The following is a 20,380-nucleotide window of genomic DNA, read 5'->3' as shown; positions in this document are numbered from 1 at the left end:
TTTAAGCACTACTGAGGGACTATACTGTTAATGTGGATGCTAATATTGTTATAGTTTTCGTTACAGTGTCCAATAAAAAAAAATATAGACTTAATCTCAATGCCCTGATCTAGGATCGACAAATGTCTTACATGGTTAAATGACATTATATGTGTTTAATGTACACACAAAGAATTGGCCACTCCATCGCGCTCCAGCTGGGATGAAGATGATAGTGGTTATAACAGCTCTCGCCACTCCCATTGGGAGAGTCCGTCTCCCTCCCCGTCCCATCGAGAGAGCGAGCGCTCGGAGCGCAGCCATCGCTCGGTCCGAGACAGCGAGAGGAAGGACAAGTATGAATCGCATCACCATCTCACTAAATAAAGTTTGCTTGAATGTTTTTTTTTGTGCATCAGCCATCAGTGGTCAACTTTGTTGCTTTTGTTGTTTAGGTCTGTTAGAGGTCAATATCCAGCGGATACTCCTTTACCAACTCCTTCATACAAATACAACGAGTGGGCTAATGACAGAAAACATCTGGGCTCCACTCCTCGCCTGTCTCGAGGGAAAGGTTAGGGCCGGTGAATGTTATAATAACTAGTATTATGGTTACTTTTTAACTCTGTATATGCAATTCATGTCAGAATTTTGAAATTATTAGGCCACTTATATATATATATATATATATATATATATATATATATATATTTAGACATTTTGACTGAAGGAATGTTTTAAGGCAGGATTTTTATTGAACATTGTTTGCTTTATGTACTGTTGTTATTGTGTTTCATTAATATGGACTATTGTTGTTTAGGAGATAAAAGAGAGGATGGCGACAATGGCATCACATTTAATGATGAGGATGAGAAAGAACAGTGGGAGGAGGATCAGAGGGTGAGTACATAAATTATACAATTATTTCAGTTGACTTTAAAGGGCACATTTTAGGCAAAATCCACTTTTACAAGGTGTTTGGACAAATGTGTGTTGGCAAACAAATCAGTCTCATTTAGACATGGTGATTTGATTCTCTTGATAATCTGATGTCACACTGATAAAGCCCCACCCACGGCCACTGACTGACAGTCCTGCATTACCATAGTTTCCGCCCCCAGCGAGTTGTACGCTGTCCGCCATATCTCAATATTGAGATGCTATTGTCTCAGACTGTATCCAGAGGAATCAGGTCTGAAAGCACTCGATGTCTCTTTGGGTTAGGAAGTGAGGAACTGTAGCTCATTTGCATTTAAAAGTACAGACACGAAAACAGTGCATGATATAATAAATGATCTGAGCTGGAACTTCACAGACACATTTTGTGCACACCTGAGGCTTATATTATACATTATATATTGTAAAATGGGCATAACAGGTGGCCTTTAATGTTACATTAAAAACATAAAAGGTCAAAAGCTAACCTAAAATGGATCCTATTAGCTATATTTATGCATGCCCTGACTCCTGGTTATAATCTGCATTCATTGGATATTAAAATATTAATGTAATAACTTTTCAAGGCTTTACTTTTAAAACAACTTTACCTGAAAAAAAAACATCACATGCTATGTGGGTGTGTGGGTACCAACATGCATATTTTCAACATTAAGGTGGTGCTTTGGTGAATACAAACTGTGATATTGTGTCTTGTCCAAATAGCAAGCTGATCGTGACTGGTATATGATGGATGAGGGTTATGATGAGTTTCACAACCCCCTGACGTCCAGCTCAGAGGAGTATGTGAAGAAAAGAGAGCAGATCTTACAAAAGCAGACCCAGAAACGTATCTCGGCACAGAAACGACAGATCAATGAGGTAATTCCAGAATCCACATTTCTTAACATTAAAGGAATCATTTTATTATTATTAACTAGCCCTTGTGTCATTCAAACTCATGTTGGCTTTCTATATATATATATATATATATATATATATATATATATATATATATATATAAGTTGTGTCAATAAAGGACACAAAAGTGCTAAGGAATAACTTCACACCACTTGTGCAGTATATTTCAAATGTCCTGAATGTATACAAATGGGTTTGGTGAAAGAAAATGCAATACAATATATTGTCTGATGAAGTTTTTGACCTGTGCCATTTCTCTGTACACATTTATTAGGTTTCAAGATAAAAGCTGTGCTAACCTGATCTCTAACATGTTGTTTTTGTCGTTACGTGCCTGCGTCTTTCTGCAGGATAATGAACGCTGGGAGACCAACCGCATGCTTACCAGTGGAGTGGTGCAGCGTTTGGAGGTGGACGAAGATTTTGAAGAGGACAATGCTGCCAAAGTCCACCTGCTCGTCCATAACCTTGTGCCACCCTTCCTGGATGGGAGGATTGTCTTCACTAAGCAGGTAAAGTTCATCATGCTGGTCTCTTTAAGCATGAATCTCCTTATGATTAGAAGCATCATTGTCAAACTTGGCATGGCAAGGCAACATATAACATATTTAAATCATACTAAAGAGAAGAAAAATCAAGGAGACCAAAAGGCACATGAAAATAACAATGAAAAGGATATTTAAAATCACAAACAAAACCCTGATACATGACATTTTAAAATAGCTATAAACAGGAAATAAATTGGTTTTGTGACCCTAGACCACAAAAAGCAGTCATATGGGTTTTTTTAAAATTGAGATTTATACATCATCTGAATTTTAATGGGACACTCTTTTTTGAAAATGTGCTAATTTTCCAGCTCCCCTAGAGTTAAACATTTGATTTTTACCGTTTTGGAATCCATTCAGCTGATCTCCGGGTCTGGCGCTACCACTTTTAGCATAGCTTGGTATAATCCATTGAATCTGATTAGACCATTAGCATCGCGCTCAAAAATAACCAAAGAGTTTTGATATTTTTTTCCTATTTAAAACTTGACTCTTCTGTAGTTACATCGTGTACTAAGACAGGCGGAAATTGTAAAGTTACGATATTCTAGGCAGATATGGCTAGCAGCTATACTCTCATTCTGGCATAATAATGAAGGACTTTGCTGGCGTAACATGGGTTCAGGGGGTGCAATGATATTACACAACACCGAAAGTAGTGCCCTTTGTAACTTTCAATAGCAGGCGACTATTTTCGGGCACCGCGTAATATCATTGCGCCTCCTGCAGCCATGTTACGGCAGCAACGTCCTTGATTATTACGCCAGAATGAGAGTATAGTTCATAACCAAATCTGCCTAGAAAATTAAAATAAAACTTTCAATTTTCTGTCTGTCTTAATACATGATTTAACTACAGAAGAGTCAAGGTTTAAATAGGAAAAATATTGAAACTCTTTGGTTATTTCTTTAGCGCGATGGTAATGGTCTAATCAGATTCAATGGATTGTGCCTAGCTATGCTCAAATGGGTTCCGCAAGACCTGGAGATCAGAATGGATTCCAAAACTGTAAAAATCAAATGTTTAACTCCCTTTAAATAAATAAGCTTTCCATTACTGTATGGTTTGAGAGAGGACAATATTTGACTATTTGGGTGCAAAAAAAATTAAATTATTGAGAAGATCGCTTTTAAATTTGTCCAAATAAAGTCCTTTGCAACACACATTACTATTGATAAATACATTTTTAATATATGGAAATTTACAAAACATCTCTACTTAATATCCTAACGATTTTTTGCATAAAAGACAAATCTATCATTTTCACAATGATTGTCAGCTATTGCTACAAATATACCCGTGTGATGTCAGTGGTTTTGTGATCCAGGGTCACATTTTATAAAAATACTTGTTTTTAAATCAATTTTATATAAAACATTCTTTGTGCATCTTTTCTTTAATTGATGATTTTGTGTTTGGTTCTGTGACTCAAGCCTGAACCGGTCATTCCAGTAAAAGATCCGACCTCAGACATGGCCATCATCTCCCGCAAGGGCAGTCAGCTGGTCCGACGCCACAGAGAGCAGAAAGAGAGAAAAAAGGTATGCATTATGTTTTATACGATATCGGTCAAAAGTTTGAAAACACTTGAATGAAATGTTTCCCATGATCTTAAAATCTTTTATCTGAAAGTGTATGTTTGAATCAGTGTTGCCTACTATTTGCAATGGATAGTAAATAAAGCCTGGAAAGTTGCTAAATTTACCTAGATTATGTAGTTAGCATATCAGTGACTTCGCTAGATTTTTTGTCAAAAAAACCCTGCTGAAGGGGTCTGAAAAGTTGATCAATGTTCCAATGAAATTGCCAAGTTGGCAACACTGGTTTAAATGTTTAAAATGACCTTTGTAGACAAAAAAAACCTAACTTTAAATTTTATTGAAAAAATTGTTTGAAATAGATGACATTACACTAAATATTGAAGAATAGGGTGAAACCTTGAGTTGTTTTTTATAAAATCCCACAAGTAAGATTTAGCAAATTCCAGGCAATGGGTGACTACATTTCAGATGTTTTTGATTAATTTTGGATGCTTTTTGTCACAACATAATTCCTACAGTTGCATTTAGGGATGTAACGATTCAATCACGATTCAATCGCGGTCCTCATTAAAAATGCCTGTCTGAAATCGATTCTGAATCGCAAGGCTGCGATTCTTTGTTTTATGCACAGCTTGTGCCTGTATTACGGCATTTGGTCAGTAGGAAGTCCTTATCAATCTAAAATCATTATGAGTCGGAGTCGTTTATAACGTGCATTTAAAAAAGCAACACTCGTTAAACAAAATCATTCAAAATATTCTTTATTATCATGAAAATACCTGAACCAATTTGAAGAACAGCGTATAAATATTCATGTGTAGACATTTCCTGGAATGGCGTTTGTAATGCTACTTCTTGTGTGGCACAAAGGTAGTTTCTGCACGGGAGCGCCCTCTGGCGTTTGGATATGCCGGGATTTCACCGTAATTCATTCAAATTCATTCATTGAGAAAACGCGCATTTGCACGACGAATCGTTACACCCCTAGTTGCATTTGTGTTACTCCATAGTTTTGATGAGTTTACTATTAAACTATAATGGGGAAAAACAAAAAAGTGAGTTTTTTCACCAGTATTGTACATTTGTAGACTCTGCTCTGCATGTAAATGTAACTGTTGTATATGACAGGCTCAGCATAAACACTGGGAGCTGGCTGGCACCAAACTGGGCGACATCATGGGCATCAAGAAAAAAGAGGACGGAGGCGAGGGGAACGCTGTAGGAGAAGATGGAACTGTGGATTACAGGTACATAATGTTTACACTATCTTTGATGCAACTACAAGTCGCTTTGAATAACATTATCTGCCAACTGGTTTGCTCACAATACATTTGAATAATTTCAGAACGGAGCAGAAGTTTGCCGATCACATGAAGGAGAAGAGTGAAGCCAGCAGTGATTTCGCCAAGAAGAAAACACTATTGGAGCAGAGACAATATCTGCCCATATTTGCCGTTCGTCAGGAGCTGCTGAACATCATCAGGTTCTGTTCGGTGTCGACACACAATCTCATTCACGTGTTGGGTAACTCAGTATGCTAATGTAACTTTGTGTCTTCTATCTGCTATGCAGGGATAACAACATCGTGATTGTGGTGGGAGAAACCGGCAGCGGTAAGACGACTCAGTTGACACAGTATCTTCACGAAGACGGTTACACGGGTTACGGCATGGTGGGCTGCACACAACCACGCAGAGTGGCAGCCATGAGCGTGGCCAAAAGAGTCAGCGAGGAAATGAACTGTAACCTGGGAGAGGAGGTTGGTAGCTGACATCTCAAGCGCATAGCAGTTCATTTACTGCACACATTGGAGCTAGTATGCTAATGCTGCCACCTGGTGGATTTTGAGAGACTAGCATGTAAATCCACTTTTCGGCCTGTAAATGACTGACCAAGATATTTTAAGCTTGACCCAAAATTAAATTCCCTTTCTCTCTAATTTCTTATGCTTAAAAAATTATAGCTGGAGTGTGCTAAGTTCTGATTGCATAAAGCATGTTTAAAGCGCTTTCATCAACATTTATATTGTGTATTACTGTTAGGGTTGGGCGATGTCCCCATAAATTGGCAGTTGACGATGGTTACGTAAACCATCGCGATGGACGATGATATCGTTAGGTGGGGGGGGGGGGGTAATTTTAATTTTTCGTTATTATATAATTATTATTCGTTATTTTACTTTATTACTTCCACTTAAGAAAAGTTGTGCACTTTTTATTTTAATATATATTTTACATAAATACTATTCTGTACTTAAAATCTATAATTTTGTTATTTTTCTATCCCAACTACTATAGGTTGCACATAAGGGGAAAAAGTAGCTTTAATCCACTGAAGAAGAGTTGTGCACTTTTAAGCACTTTTTAATCTCTTTACATAAATATTTTTTTCTATTTAAAAGCTATAATTTCATTATTTTACTAACCCAACGACTCCTCCGCGCTTTCCAAATTTTGCACGTAAATATCTGTGCATATGTGCCACAAGTACTCCGTCAGAGAGCGGGTCTTCAGCACCGCGGGGAGCAGCCAGCACTTCAATCCGCAGCTTATTAAAACTAGACAAAGTGAACAGGGCCAGACACATCGAAATTTAAACATGGTCTGTGTATGTAAATCCCGCGTTTCGGTCGGAGTGTTGTTCCCGTTTTCTTGTTCTTGACGTTCGCTGAATTCTGGGTTTATATCCTAATCTGCCGCTTCAGTGCAGTATAGCCTCAATGTATGAGCACGATCTCCCGAGACACTACAATAGGCTACTAATAAATGATTAATATGGGCTGTTTTCTTGTACAAAATTAATTATTTTAAGATAAATGTACAACATGTAAAAAGACAAGATTCTAGCAATGTCAAGATTAGGGATGGGCATTTTCCAGTAACTTACTATTACCAGTAATTTACTATTACTTTTAATATTTAATTTTTCGAATATTTAAGCTCTTAAAGAACGAATATTCGTTTATTTAAATTATGTTAATTAAGACATGCGTGTTTTGTATTTTTCATTTTGTCATAATTTCACAGAAGGCTTAATTAGGAAATATCCACAACAAGCTAAACTTATATTCTGTATGTATATATATATATGTATGTATTTTTAAGTTGAAAACATTGTAAAAAATATATTTTATTTATATATATTTTAAATTCTTCTTAAAAAATATCCTACCGAAAAAAAATGCGTTAAAACTTAATGCGGAGCGAAGTCTAGTCAAATCCTTAGTTTCAAGTCGGTCGTTAGTATTAATTCATTACTGTTTGATCTTACATACATTATATTATACCAAATATTATACACTAACCCCAAATCTAAGCGAAGTTTGAGGACTTGCGAAGTTTAAAGTTTGAGGACTTGACAAAGTAGGCTATCATGATTTAAACAGACTCAAAACACCAAGAGCCCGGAGCAAATGAAAAAACACATCTACATAACCGACTGCTCAGTCGCCATTTAAATATCTTCTCAGTTTAGTTTGACATGTATTTGTGAATAAAGAAAACCGTATTTATCCTACCTGCTTCGGTGAAAGCCCGTTCTTCTGACTAGATACAATCATGCTTTGCTTTAAACTGCCATGTGCAGTTATCCGGTTCATTTTCAAAAGAGCACCGCATATAATAAATGTTCTCCGTTTCATTTCGTTCTCCGTGTCTGTCTCCTTATTAACAAAATAAAGTAGACTTTATAACAGAAAGCTTACAAATCTCTCATGATGTGTTGATTCGGGCGGCGGAGAAGCACGTTTAATAACACGTGAGCCCTCACTGAGCCAGTGGCCAAATACGGGACAAACCCGGAGATAAAAGGAAAAACTTAAATTCGTCTGCATTGCCAAACAATCAGAAATACATACAAATGAATGTTCATGTATATTTTACATTTAAGTGTGTAAAAGACAGTATAGATGAAGTGAAAAAGCATCAAATAAGTTGTTACCCTTTGGTGGCACATTAAAAACAAACAAACATTCGAATAGCATTTTTTAAATTCGAATTATTATTGCCATTCGAATATTCGAATATCCGTGCCCATCCCTAGTCAAGATCAAATGCCTGACAGGATATTTTCACAGACTAACACACGTCACGTCTCAGGCATAGACTACAGTATTTAAAATAGCATATATGCATTAGTTATATTTTCTATTTAATTTATAGAGCAATTCACGCAAAGATATTAGGTTAACTATAGTCTATATAGAAGAGAGTAAGTGTATGTCGACTCGCAGCGGAGTGGGGAGGGGGCGTGGCATCACGATGGTGTCTCTCCATCGTGATGTCAGTCAACCATCACGATGGACGATGATATCGTCTATCGGCACAACCCTAATTACTGTAGAAAATGTTGACAAGCTATAGAATTGCAGTCTAATTTACAATATTTACATACATATTTCATTTACAGACCCTTTTATTTAAAGGCAGGATAGGCAGGAATTATCTAAAAAAACTTTTTTGCAAATTTGTTTAAACTGTCTTTATATATCAATACATAAGTAAAATGTTAGTACTTTGAAAAAGTGAGTATAAAAGTCGAGTGTCTGTAGACCTCTCACCACTGTTTTAAACACAACTCATTTTCCATTCACTCCAAGTCACAATCACATGTAATAATACACCTAACTTTATCACTATGAATATAAACAGATAGGATGGCTTTTAGTACTCACTATTAAGCCAGTGTTTTGCATGGAAGAGTTTCCGTGATGAAAGCATTGTTGACTCTGATGAGGACTACACTCCGCAGACAATACCGCTACCGCATCATCGACTCGAGGAAAAGCCACGTGATATTTACTCTCGTTTGATTGCTTCGTTTATTCCTTTTTTTTGCCTTGTTTGCCTTCGCTGACTGGATATGCAGGTACTGTGACTTCTGAATGCACTTTCTGTGAGTTCTGAATTTCTCTGCCATATTTTAGCTCTTCCTAGAGTGCCTCGTGCACGTTCAAATCAATCGGGTGTGCGCATGTCTGGGCAGATCCCATAACGGGTGGTGCCATGGTCACGAGAGAGAGTGATATTCGCGCAAGCTAATCATTTGTTTCGTCCTGAATGGAAATAATTAACTGTGTTTAACACAGTCGTGAGAGGTCTACAGACACTCGAGTTTTATACTCTCTTTTTCAGAGTACTTACATTTTAATTATGCATTTGTATATAAAGACAGTTTAAACAAATTTGTTAAAAAGTTTTTTTAGATAATTCCTGCCTACCCTGCCTTTAAAGTACACTTAGGGGTTTTGATTAATCCAGGACTAGTCCTTAGTTATATTAGGACATTTAAATTGTTTTTACAAACAAATTTTATAAAAAACATTACTGGTGTGCATCTTGAGACAAAGCTATGGCATTGATATATGATAATATATGTCAGTACAAGGTGTTTTTAAGTTAAGGCAGCTCAAACATGCATTTTATTCTGGGACTAGGACAGGGCTGTCCGGATATTAAAAGGCTTGTTATTTGTGATTTATTCTTATAATATTTAACATTATCCCCTGGTTTCACAAACAAGGCTTAAGGCTAGTCCTAGACTAAAACACAAGTTTGAGCTGTCTCAATTGAAAATAATTTGCACAGACAGATCTTAAAATACATCAGTACCCTTTCTTTTGCCTCAAAAAGCACACAAGTAATGTTTTTAGAAAGGCATGTTTGTTAAAACTAGTTATATTTTCTAATTAAACTAAGGTCTAGTCCTGCCTTAAGATAATCCCTGTCCAGGAAACTACCCCTATATGTTATAAAAGAAAATAGGCAATAAGCCATTGGGTCTCATTCACCAAGCATGCGTACGCACAAATTTGTGCGTGAGATGTGCGTACGGATGTTCAAAATTTCATCTAAATGTACGCAAAAATTCAAGAAAACCTAAAACCACTTGTACGCAATAATCAAATACTAGGCTATAATTATAATGTGTATGATAATCTTGATGTATAAAATTTACATGATTATATTTTATATTATAAAGTTTTCTGTATTCTATATTATATTACATGATCTATATTATTATTATTATTATATATATTATACATTATTATAGCCTATCTATTTTTTTCTACACATATAAAGAAGATGCACGTAATGACAAATCTTCCTCACTTTTTAAATCTCTATTTGAAAGCGTCTGCTTAATGCATAATGTAAACGTCATGTAAATGTAAGGAGAAGTCTAAACGTCAATCACTTGATCTCCTGTCTGTTTTATTTTAAATACAGATGCACATCTCTGTTATATTAATTAAATGTCATATTTGTTAACGCATCCAATGATTCTTTAATGTTACTCCGGTGGACAGACAGCACTGGCTTCCTCCAGCGACAGCAAAACCTCTCAAATAAAAAATGCAAAGCAAAACGGAACCAATAATAAATATGATTATAGATTTCTTTTCGAGCTCTTTTGCTTCTATGACAAACTGCTCTAAAATTTTCTGTGGAAAGCCCTTATATGGAGCGGGTTCGGGCGTGTTTTATGCAAATTACCAACCTCGTGCACGAGGCCGCTCATGTAAAACACTCCAAATTCACTAACGTAAGAACAAGTAAGAACAAATTCATGTGCGTACGCACGTGTTGTGAATTAGGAAGAAAGTTTTCGTGAGAAGTTCAAGTGTGCGTATAAATACGAAAAACTTGCACAATTATTAGGGAATGAGACCCATTGAGTTCTCTGCATTACAATGATTTGTTAAAGGACATGGTTGAGCCCTCTGCTTACTGTTGTAATATGTATGCCAGGTGGGTTACGCTATCCGTTTTGAAGACTGTACATCAGAAAAGACGGTGATCAAATACATGACGGATGGTATTCTCCTGAGGGAATCCCTGCGGGAATCAGATCTGGATCATTACAGTGCCGTCATCATGGACGAAGCTCATGAACGTTCCCTTAACACGGATGTGCTGTTCGGTCTTCTCCGAGAGGTGAGAACACCTGTTTTATACATACTGTATGATTTTATTTTTTTTGTAATTATCGTTTTATTTGGAAAGGCAAATTCCCATCACATACATTAGTTACAACTTTAGTTGATTAACCTCATTTTCTACCTCATTTATTTATAAATCCTCTTTTGCTTTTCAGGTGGTGTCTAGACGCTCCGACTTAAAGCTCATTGTCACGTCAGCCACCATGGACTCGGACAAGTTTGCGTCGTTCTTCGGAAACGTTCCTATTTTTCACATTCCCGGCAGAACGTTCCCAGTAGACGTCCTGTTCAGTAAGGTGAGGTGTTAAAAGCATCTTTAGTTAAGTTTTAATCTGCTATGCGAGCTGTATGCTGAAGATGAGTGGTGTTGTGCTTTAGACTCCTCAGGAGGACTACGTGGAGGCAGCCGTGAAACAGGCCCTGCAGATTCATCTCAGCGGGATGACGGGTGACATCCTCATTTTCATGCCTGGTCAGGAGGACATTGAGGTGAGGAGGTTCTTTCTTCTGAATAAAAAAACATCATCTTAACGATTAACTGTGACCCTGTCTGTAAAATCCAGGCTAAATCTCGTAATCTAATAATGAGATTTGGAGATTTTGGATTTTTCAATCTTTGACATGACCTTACTCAGTCAATATTACAAGTATTATAAAGTAAAGAGCATTCAGTATTTTCACCGAATGCTCTTTACATTATGAAGAATGATATCATGTAGTAAATTACAATTTTCTTTTTTCCTTTGAATAATTTATGTCATTTATTTGTAATATGTTGTTTGGAGTTAAGGCTGCATTATATTGAGTAAAATGTGTTATGCTGCAACTTTTTAATAATGTGATATGTGATGCAATAATGCTTTAAGTTTGCAAAATCTATTTTAACTTTAATAAAATACATTTAAAGACGCGTGAGACATTCACTTTACTAAAACTTTGACTTTGCATAACCTTTTAAGTATTAAAATCATTGTCAAACTATTGCAATAGGCACATTTGTGACATTGTTATATATTGCGCACTGCAGCCCTATTTTGAGGCTTTGCATAACAATTCTGACATCATCTGTCTTGCTATAGGTGACATCAGATCAGATTGTGGAGCGATTGGGGGATCTGGATAACGCTCCTCCTTTGGCAGTGCTGCCCATTTATTCCCAGCTGCCCTCGGACCTGCAGGCCAAGATCTTTCAGAAGGTAATGTTTATAGGCCACATCATTAGATCATCTACAGTCATATTTAGATGTGAAAACTTAACTTTGCTCTTAATAACAGGCTCCAGATGGAGTGAGGAAATGCATAGTTGCTACGAACATTGCCGAGACGTCTTTGACGGTGGATGGGATCATGTTTGTGGTTGATTCGGGTTATTGCAAACTGAAGGTAACATCTATCACACAACGATTGTAGCGTGAACAAACTTCTTAAAGGATTAGTCCATTTTCTTTAAAAGATCCAGATGGTTTGCTTGCCACCATGTCATCCGGGGTGTTGATGTCTTTCTTTGTTCGGTCGAGAAGAAATTGTGTTTTTTGAGGAAAACATTCCAGGATTTTTCTCATTTTGATGGACTTTAATGGACCCCAACACTTAACAGTTTCAATGCAGTTTAAAATTGCAGTTTCAAAGGACTCTAAACCAGTGGTTCCCAACCTTTTTAGCCCTAAGTACCCCCACAGCCCTATCAGTAAGGCTCAAGTACCCCTTCATCAAAACTAAACCAAAGTTGTGTTTTAAAGACAAATAATTAGTAATTTTAATTAATTAATTAATTGTAAACATTAAAGTAAAAAGCACTGACTGATGAAGCATGTTTATTTCAACAAACCACTACCATTGCGATCAGTGTTTGCATTTTATCAGCTCATTTGCATTTTAAAAGACACACCCAAAAACGGCACATTTTGCTCAGGCCTACAAAATGGCAATTTTGACATGCTATAATTAATGATCTGTAGGGTGTTTTGAGATAAAACTTCACATATGGACTCTGGGAACGCCAAAGACTTATTTTACAAATTAAAAAAATTCGTCATATGACCCCTTTAAGGGCCAGATTTACTAACAGCTTGCGCAAACCATCATTTTGGCGTTAAATAACGACTGAACTTACTAAAGACACGCAATAGATATTTAGCTCTGAAAAGGTGTTATTTTTGCGACCTTATTGCATATGCATTTGTGGAAGTTTTCCTACATTAACATTAATGCGAGGAGAGTATTACATTTGGCCAGAGGAACATACTTTAAAATAAATAAAAAGTTTGCCAAGCCGTTTAATTTGCTGGAGAAAAGAGGAGGAGAAGTCACGAGGAGAAGTAAAATCAGGTATTTCAAAACGTATTTTACCCTTCATCTTTCGTTCTCCGGTTCATAGTGTACTTTTACTTAGCTGGAATTTCACACTCCGCAGTCCGCATTTTCATTGTGATGTCCTGCCGAGGTCTCTTATTTGCGACCCTGTACTAATTTGCGCTGCTCTTATATATTGCAATGGTCATTAGAGAAATGTGCTTGTGTCATTATTGTGCCTGTGTATTTTATTTGCGCCTTTGTAGTAAATCACACGCAAATTTTCAACTCCGGCGCTTATTTGGAATTGAGCTCTCATGTCCTTTTTAGTAAATGCCCTAAATTTACTAAAATCTCAATTTAAGTTACTGATAATTAAAGTGTGCAAATAACTTAAATTATTCTGTTCAAATATAAAGAGAAACAAAATGTGTTAAGGCATTCTCTATAAATACAAAAGACATCATACGGGACAAAATATGTTAGCCAAAAACAATGCAAAAGTTTTTTTTGCATAATTTGAAAATGCAACAGCAGCGGGAATGAATTTTATAACATTATTTAAACATTAATTATAGTTAATAAACTTTGTGTCTTTAGAAACTATTCAGGTTCATTAAAAATAGTCAGATCTTTCTTGAGTTGGACATCGCTATTGCGTTTTGGATCATGCAGCACATTTACTCTTGACGGCTAATATTAATGATAAGATTAAAATTACAAAGTTGTCCCTTTTACAATGCTTTCCTCACAAAAATCAATCGTAGGTCAATGACTGGACAAACGAAAGACAATTTTATTAAAAGTAAATGAGATCAAAGCAAAATGTAAATCTTTTCGCGTACCCTCTGGAAACTCTTCACGTACCCCCTGGGGTACGCGTACCCCCGGTTGAGAATCACTGCTCTAAACGATCTCAAACGAGGCATAAGGGTCTTATCTAGCGAAACGATTGTCATTTTTGACAAGAAAATATGTACTTTTAAATCACAACTTCTCGTCTTCCTCTGGTCCTGTGACGCTTCAGCGTGACCTCATGTAATACGTCATCACGTCAAGAGGTCACAGATGACGTATGCGAAACTACGCCCCAGTGTTTACAGGTGTGGAGAAAGAGGACCGTTTCGATGTTGTCGTATAAGGAATGACATTTTATTGTTTAAAATGGTCTGCAAATGTGCGTTTTCATATATGTAACACGTGAATTATGTGAGGACGCGCTGGCGCACCACAGGACCAGAGATAGATGAGAAGTTGTGGTTTAAAAGCCCTTTTTTTTAGGTCAAAAATGACAATTGCTTTGCTAGATAAGACCCTTATACCTCGTTTGGGATCGTTTAGAGTCCTTTGAAACTGCAATTTTAAACTGCATCAAAACTCTTAAGTGTTGGGGTCCATTAAAGTCCTTTAAAACGAGAAAAATCCTGGAACATTTTCCTTAAAAAACATAATTTCTTCTCGACTGAACAAAGAAAGACATCAACATTTGGAGTAAATTATCTGGACTTTTTTAACAAAATGGACTAATCCTCTAAGCTTGGGAGGAGGCCGAAGAACTAACAGAAGTCTTGTTTCCTGTGATCGTTTAGGTGTTTAATCCACGCATTGGCATGGATGCCCTTCAGGTGTACCCCATCAGTCAGGCCAATGCCAACCAGCGATCAGGAAGAGCTGGCAGGACAGGCCCAGGACAGTGTTACAGGTAAGATCGGCACTTCATCAGCTTATGCACATATAGCTTGAATGCACTGTCGCAAGTCACAATTTGTATATACATGCATTTTTAGAGGGTTTATCCATTTAGTAGAGAAGCAGCAGACATCTGCTATTCTCTTAGGGCTGCGCAGTGACACTTTAAGAACCTCAGAAGTTGTTTGGAAATGACTGGTGAGGTACATTTACAAATCGTAAATAAAACCCTGACTGTATTGTGTGCGTTTTCTTTAGGTTGTACACTCAAAGTGCTTATAAGAACGAGATGCTCACGACCACTATTCCAGAGATCCAGAGGACTAACCTGGCCAACGTTGTGCTGCTGCTCAAGTCGCTAGGAGTGCAGGACCTTCTTCTCTTTCACTTCATGGATCCTCCACCTGAAGACAACATGCTGAACTCAATGTATCAGCTGTGGATCCTGGGAGCGCTGGACAACACTGGTGAGAATCACATGGAGTAGCTCACCCTAAAATGAAATTTAGCCCATATTTTACCTCCCCCCAAGCCATCCAAGATGTTTATGACTTTCTTCTTTTAGCCAAGACACAGTCAGTTTCTCGACTCACTTCCATTGCAGTTTAGTGGGTGGGATTCGAAACGTATGCCCTGTACACATTACAAGCAACTTTGTCGCTGTGTATCGCTCATCTCTTTCTATGGCTGCATTTACATTTTGCATTAACATGCCATCTCGGTGATCCATTCACGCAGATCCGATCATCCTTATATCAGGACACGGCGCGTTTACATTTGTCACATTAATGTGGCTTCTGTATCTGGATGTGTGATCGGATCCCGTGCGGGGAGACGCGCGCTGGGTGGATAGCTGTCAATCAAAATGGGTAGCTGTCTTCAGCCACATGATTTAGGGTTTTCGCGCTAACCGCAATCCCGTATTGTACAGTGCTACTGAGAAGCCAACCGCAGAGAATAACTAGCAACCCCAACAACCGTGATGTTCACATTTTAAGCGTTATATTTTTTAGCTTTAAAAGCCTTATCTTTAAAAGCCTTATAGCGTCCGCACTGCGGATGAATGTTCTGTTTAACTTTACCGGCTGAACTTGACTTTCACACGCATGCTTTAAATCAACAACAAAATCCGTGTGAAACATGACCGACTCCACTGTTTTATTCTGCCTTAATAACGGGCTTTTGGCTCTGCCTGAACTTATATGTATATTTATATTTTAACCATAAACTGTTGTTAGTTATGTTTCCTGGTAATTTTTATATGATTTAATTAAAAGAGCTAACAATTTCCTAAATTTCCAGTTCATAGTGCGTAAGAAGTAATGTAATTTACAAACAACACATATAAGTAACCTTGCATAAAACCAACACTGAATAAATGTGTTAAATGAGACAGAAACAGCCGATTGACCAGAAAGAAGCGCAACATTCACGTTGATATGTCACCATGGAAACTCAAACATTATAACGATCCTGAATTCTGCCATTAAATATTAAATCTCTCTATGAATAGGAACATATATGCCTGAATAACTTAAATACAGCCAGCAGTGTTAAAATGCTTTTGAATATCGATTTATTTAGATACTTTTAAGCGTAGCTTCCATTGCTCCACAAATATGAATGTATGCGTCTCTCACCTGCGCTCCATGACCTAACGTCCTTTATTTTTGACAGCTGTCAGTGAGAGATGATAGTGGGCGGGGTTTTTTGTGACGTTGACCTGTAAATGCAGATACGATGGCTGGATTGCGTTTACATTACACTGAGATCCGATCACAATGCGTCCTCGACTACCTCTGCATCAGGACACACAGATCGGATAACATTCCGATCACAGACGCGTTTACACTTGTCTTTTCAATGTGTATGTGGACAACATCCGGATACAGGTCGCATGTTAATGCCAAGTGTAAACGCAGCCAATGAGGTCTTTATGTTGCGTTTCAAAATCTGGTTGTCATAAACAAATGAGTGCTGTCCACTCCAGTAACTGAGACAGATCCACTGCTTCGCTCTTATTGATAGTCGCTCCCAAAAGTCACTGATCATTTCCATAAAATTCAACTTTTCTCAATTTTGTCATTGGACATGCCCCATCCAGTTGCCAACGATCACTCTCACCTGGTTGCTCTGCTTCTGCTAGTTGCTGATAATGAGCGGCCCATTATTAGGCTTGTTTTAGATGCGCCTCGCCTGAAATTTAGAAAAGAACAGACAGCTGCAGTGAGGGGAGGAGTGAAAAAAAGCTTTTAAGTCATACACTTCACTAATCTTGCAGTCCAGTCGACCACAAATGTCAGCAGAGGCTAAGATCACATTTGTGTAGTTTATCACAGATGAAATAGATGCAACTGAAGTACCAATAAATAGATTTGCATGAAGATGTTTATAAAGAGAATTAACAAAGGGGAACTGTTCATTACTGGAAAAGGCTGCTTAGTAAATGTTGGGATCTATAAATCTAAGTCTAGCGGTAACACAATTATTTTCTGTTGTGGTAAATATAAAAGGCTCACATTGCAAATAATTCAGTAGCGCTTTTCAATTGCATATAGTACCCCACGGTTTAGGGCGGGTCAGCTCACCTCACTTTGCCTTGGTTAGCTTTTCCATTGAGTTTAGTAACACTTTGGAGTGTGAGGGATTATAGGCGTGTCGTTATATTTGCCCTGCCTACTGTTGTGACATCATACAAGTGAGAGCGTTGCCATGTTCCCATGCATTCATTTATTCCACAAAATTAAAATTGACCACCACAAATAGATGTTTGCACATCGTGTTTATCACTACCCATGTCTCACATGACAGTTTCTGTACAAACCCCTGTGGAGTCAATTGACACGCTCCGCCAAGACTCATTTAAGTTGCATTTAAGCATATATGCAAACGTGCGTGTTGCGAATGTGCCGCCACAAAATGCACGAAAAAACTGTTATGGTGTTTAAGATTCTCAACCTGTGGATGTTTTTCATCGCTAAAATGGAGTTTGGGAACTTATAGTAGAGCACAGACTCTGACAGGTTTAGCAATGACTCTGGTAGTGACAATTCTCTCAGAGCAATCAGTGATCTACAGTGTTTTCGCGTCACTTTTTGGTATCAGCTCAGGTCGCTTGGAACCCCAACCGAGGTGGTACTAAAAATAGTATCCGGTACTTCGTACTGTACCCAATGGAAAAGCCCCCAAAAATAAGCTGACCCGACCCAAACCGTTAGGTACTATACAATGGAAAAGTGCCATAAAAGTATCAGGTACTAGGTACAATTCACTGTGGAAAACCCCCAAAAGTGAGCTGTAATGAGGCGTACTATCCAAAGCCCCATTAAATAATATCATGGCCCCCTTTTCAGCTATATAATACCATTAGATAGTGACCATTTTTTTGTGCATCTGTCCATAAAAAACTAATCCATAGTGGAAAAAATTATATTATGGAAGTCAATGGTGCCCCAGATCTGTTTGGTAACAAGAATTTTTCAAAATCTTCATTTGTGTTCGGCAAAACAAAGATATTTATACAGGTTTGAGGGTGAGTAAATGATGGCACCATTTTTTTATTTTTGGGTGAACTATAACCAAGACTTTTGTCATCTTGTTTACTTTTGCTCACCTGCTTGGAGAATTATCTAAATCTTTTAACCCACTAGAGTTTAAATAATATCAATATGCAATAGGGCTGCAGGACTAATCTCATGCGATTGTACCGGTTCCTTGATTAGTAATAAATTGCCATTAGCTGCTTTCAGATGGAGCGGCATTTATTACACAGAGCCGTATTTCCCCTCTTGTAAGTGAACTACGGCTCTGTGTAGTAAATGCCGCTCCATCTGAAAGCAGCTGATGGCAATTTATTTAGGGATGCACCGATATGGAAATTTTGGCCGATACGATAACTCTTTATATTTGGGGACCGATAACCGATATATATATAGGCCGATAAAAATTCATATTATTTTCACAATGAAAAACTCCCAGACCGCGGACATCTTGTCTTTGCGCTAGACTAGCATACTCTTCTTAAGCCTGCAACACGTGTCATCTTCGTGCTATGTCACAGAAAGCACGAATCAAAACTTCTCATGGCCAGCAATGAGCAAGTGAAGTGGTTCAACAAACCAAAATAATCCATCATTTATCGGCTTTCATTTATCGGCCTAATTTTGCTATCAGACCGATAACCAATAATATTAAAAATAAGCAGTTATCGGCTGATAACGATATGTCGGCCGATATATCGTGCATCCCTAAATGTATTACTAATCAAGGAACCGGCTTTACTGACGAGATGCGCGTGACAATCACATGCGATTTATCGTGGAGCCCTAATATGCAAAGACAGTGATTTGGTAGTGATGGTATTTTATATGGAAAGGAAACTGGTTTGAAGGGAACTTAAACCACAGCACTGCAGTAAAATATTAAAGATCTTAAGCTGTTGCAACTAAAGTTAAAGTGTCAGATGAATCTCTATTGCATTTCCGGCATTATCTCTCTGAGTTTGTAGGGATTTGTCTGTGTGAAGCTCTTGTCCCATGTTAACAGCAGATTATTTGTGATTCGGGTTTACCTGCTCAAAGTATCCACTCTCTCACTAATCTTCTTAGACTTTTAAATCTTCTGTGAAATCTGAGCTTCTTAAACGCTTGATCTGAATCTCTTTTTCATCATCAGCACTTTTGGTGCTTTATACTTTCATTTGACTTCACCTAGTATTTGATGTGGCTTTTTTCTCTCATCTCAGGCGCTCTGACGCCAACCGGACGTCTCATGGTGGAGTTTCCTCTGGATCCGGCTCTGTCTAAGATGCTGATCGTGTCATGTGACATGGGCTGCAGCGCTGATATCCTCATCGTTGTTTCCATGTTGTCTGTACCATCCATCTTCTACAGACCAAAGGTAACAAATAGAAATGGTTTGCTATGTCAAAAAGACAGCAAACAGCCATCATTGTCATGTAGATTCCAAACGTTTAAAGGGACACTCCACTTTTTTTATAAATATAAGTTAAACATTTAATTTTTAGCGTTTTGGAATCCATTCAGCTGATCTCCGGGTCTGGCGCTACCACTTTTTGCATAGCTTAGCATAATCCATTGAATCTGGTTAGACCATTAGCATCACGTTCAAAAATTACCAAAGAGTTTGGATATTTTTCCTATTTAAAACTTGACTCTTCTGTAGTTACATCATGTACTAAGACCGACGAATATTTAAAGTTGCGATTTTCAATTTTAAATTTCAATTGTTCAATTCTAGGGGAGCTGGAAAATAAACCTTTTTTTTTTTTTTAAAGTGGAGTGTCCCTTTAAAATAGAAATTGGTATAGAAGTTAAAATAATTAAGCATGTTAACACACTGTATGTAGTAAAACATATTTTATTTTATGGTAACACTTTAAAATAAGGTTGTATTTGTTAACATTAGTTAATGCATTAGTTAACATGAACTAACAATGAAGAATACTTCTACAGCATTTATTAATCTTGTACAAAAGTTATACCTGTTGTATCATTAGTTAATGCACATTATAA

General features: G+C 37.4%; 1 protein-coding gene across 1 annotated transcript in view; it reads left to right on the top strand.

The window, feature by feature from the left end:
- Positions 1–20,380, top strand: part of dhx38 (DEAH (Asp-Glu-Ala-His) box polypeptide 38) — a 39,238-nt gene that overhangs the window by 2,960 nt on the left and 15,898 nt on the right. Inside the window, exons 5-21 of the mRNA XM_055213174.2 lie at positions 173–335; positions 435–553; positions 800–879; positions 1,642–1,797; positions 2,187–2,348; positions 3,818–3,925; positions 5,054–5,172; positions 5,271–5,408; positions 5,498–5,684; positions 10,675–10,860; positions 11,021–11,161; positions 11,244–11,354; positions 11,945–12,061; positions 12,141–12,248; positions 14,747–14,859; positions 15,105–15,313; positions 19,591–19,745. Of these exons, the coding sequence (XP_055069149.1) occupies positions 173–335; positions 435–553; positions 800–879; positions 1,642–1,797; positions 2,187–2,348; positions 3,818–3,925; positions 5,054–5,172; positions 5,271–5,408; positions 5,498–5,684; positions 10,675–10,860; positions 11,021–11,161; positions 11,244–11,354; positions 11,945–12,061; positions 12,141–12,248; positions 14,747–14,859; positions 15,105–15,313; positions 19,591–19,745 (2,372 nt within the window). The remainder of the gene's footprint in view (positions 1–172; positions 336–434; positions 554–799; positions 880–1,641; positions 1,798–2,186; positions 2,349–3,817; positions 3,926–5,053; positions 5,173–5,270; positions 5,409–5,497; positions 5,685–10,674; positions 10,861–11,020; positions 11,162–11,243; positions 11,355–11,944; positions 12,062–12,140; positions 12,249–14,746; positions 14,860–15,104; positions 15,314–19,590; positions 19,746–20,380) is intronic.

Source organism: Misgurnus anguillicaudatus, chromosome 21 (genome assembly GCF_027580225.2).
Source record: "Misgurnus anguillicaudatus chromosome 21, ASM2758022v2, whole genome shotgun sequence".
NCBI lineage: Eukaryota > Metazoa > Chordata > Actinopteri > Cypriniformes > Cobitidae > Misgurnus > Misgurnus anguillicaudatus.
Note: the sequence above shows the minus strand (reverse complement) of the source record. Positions and strands in the feature narration are given on the sequence as shown.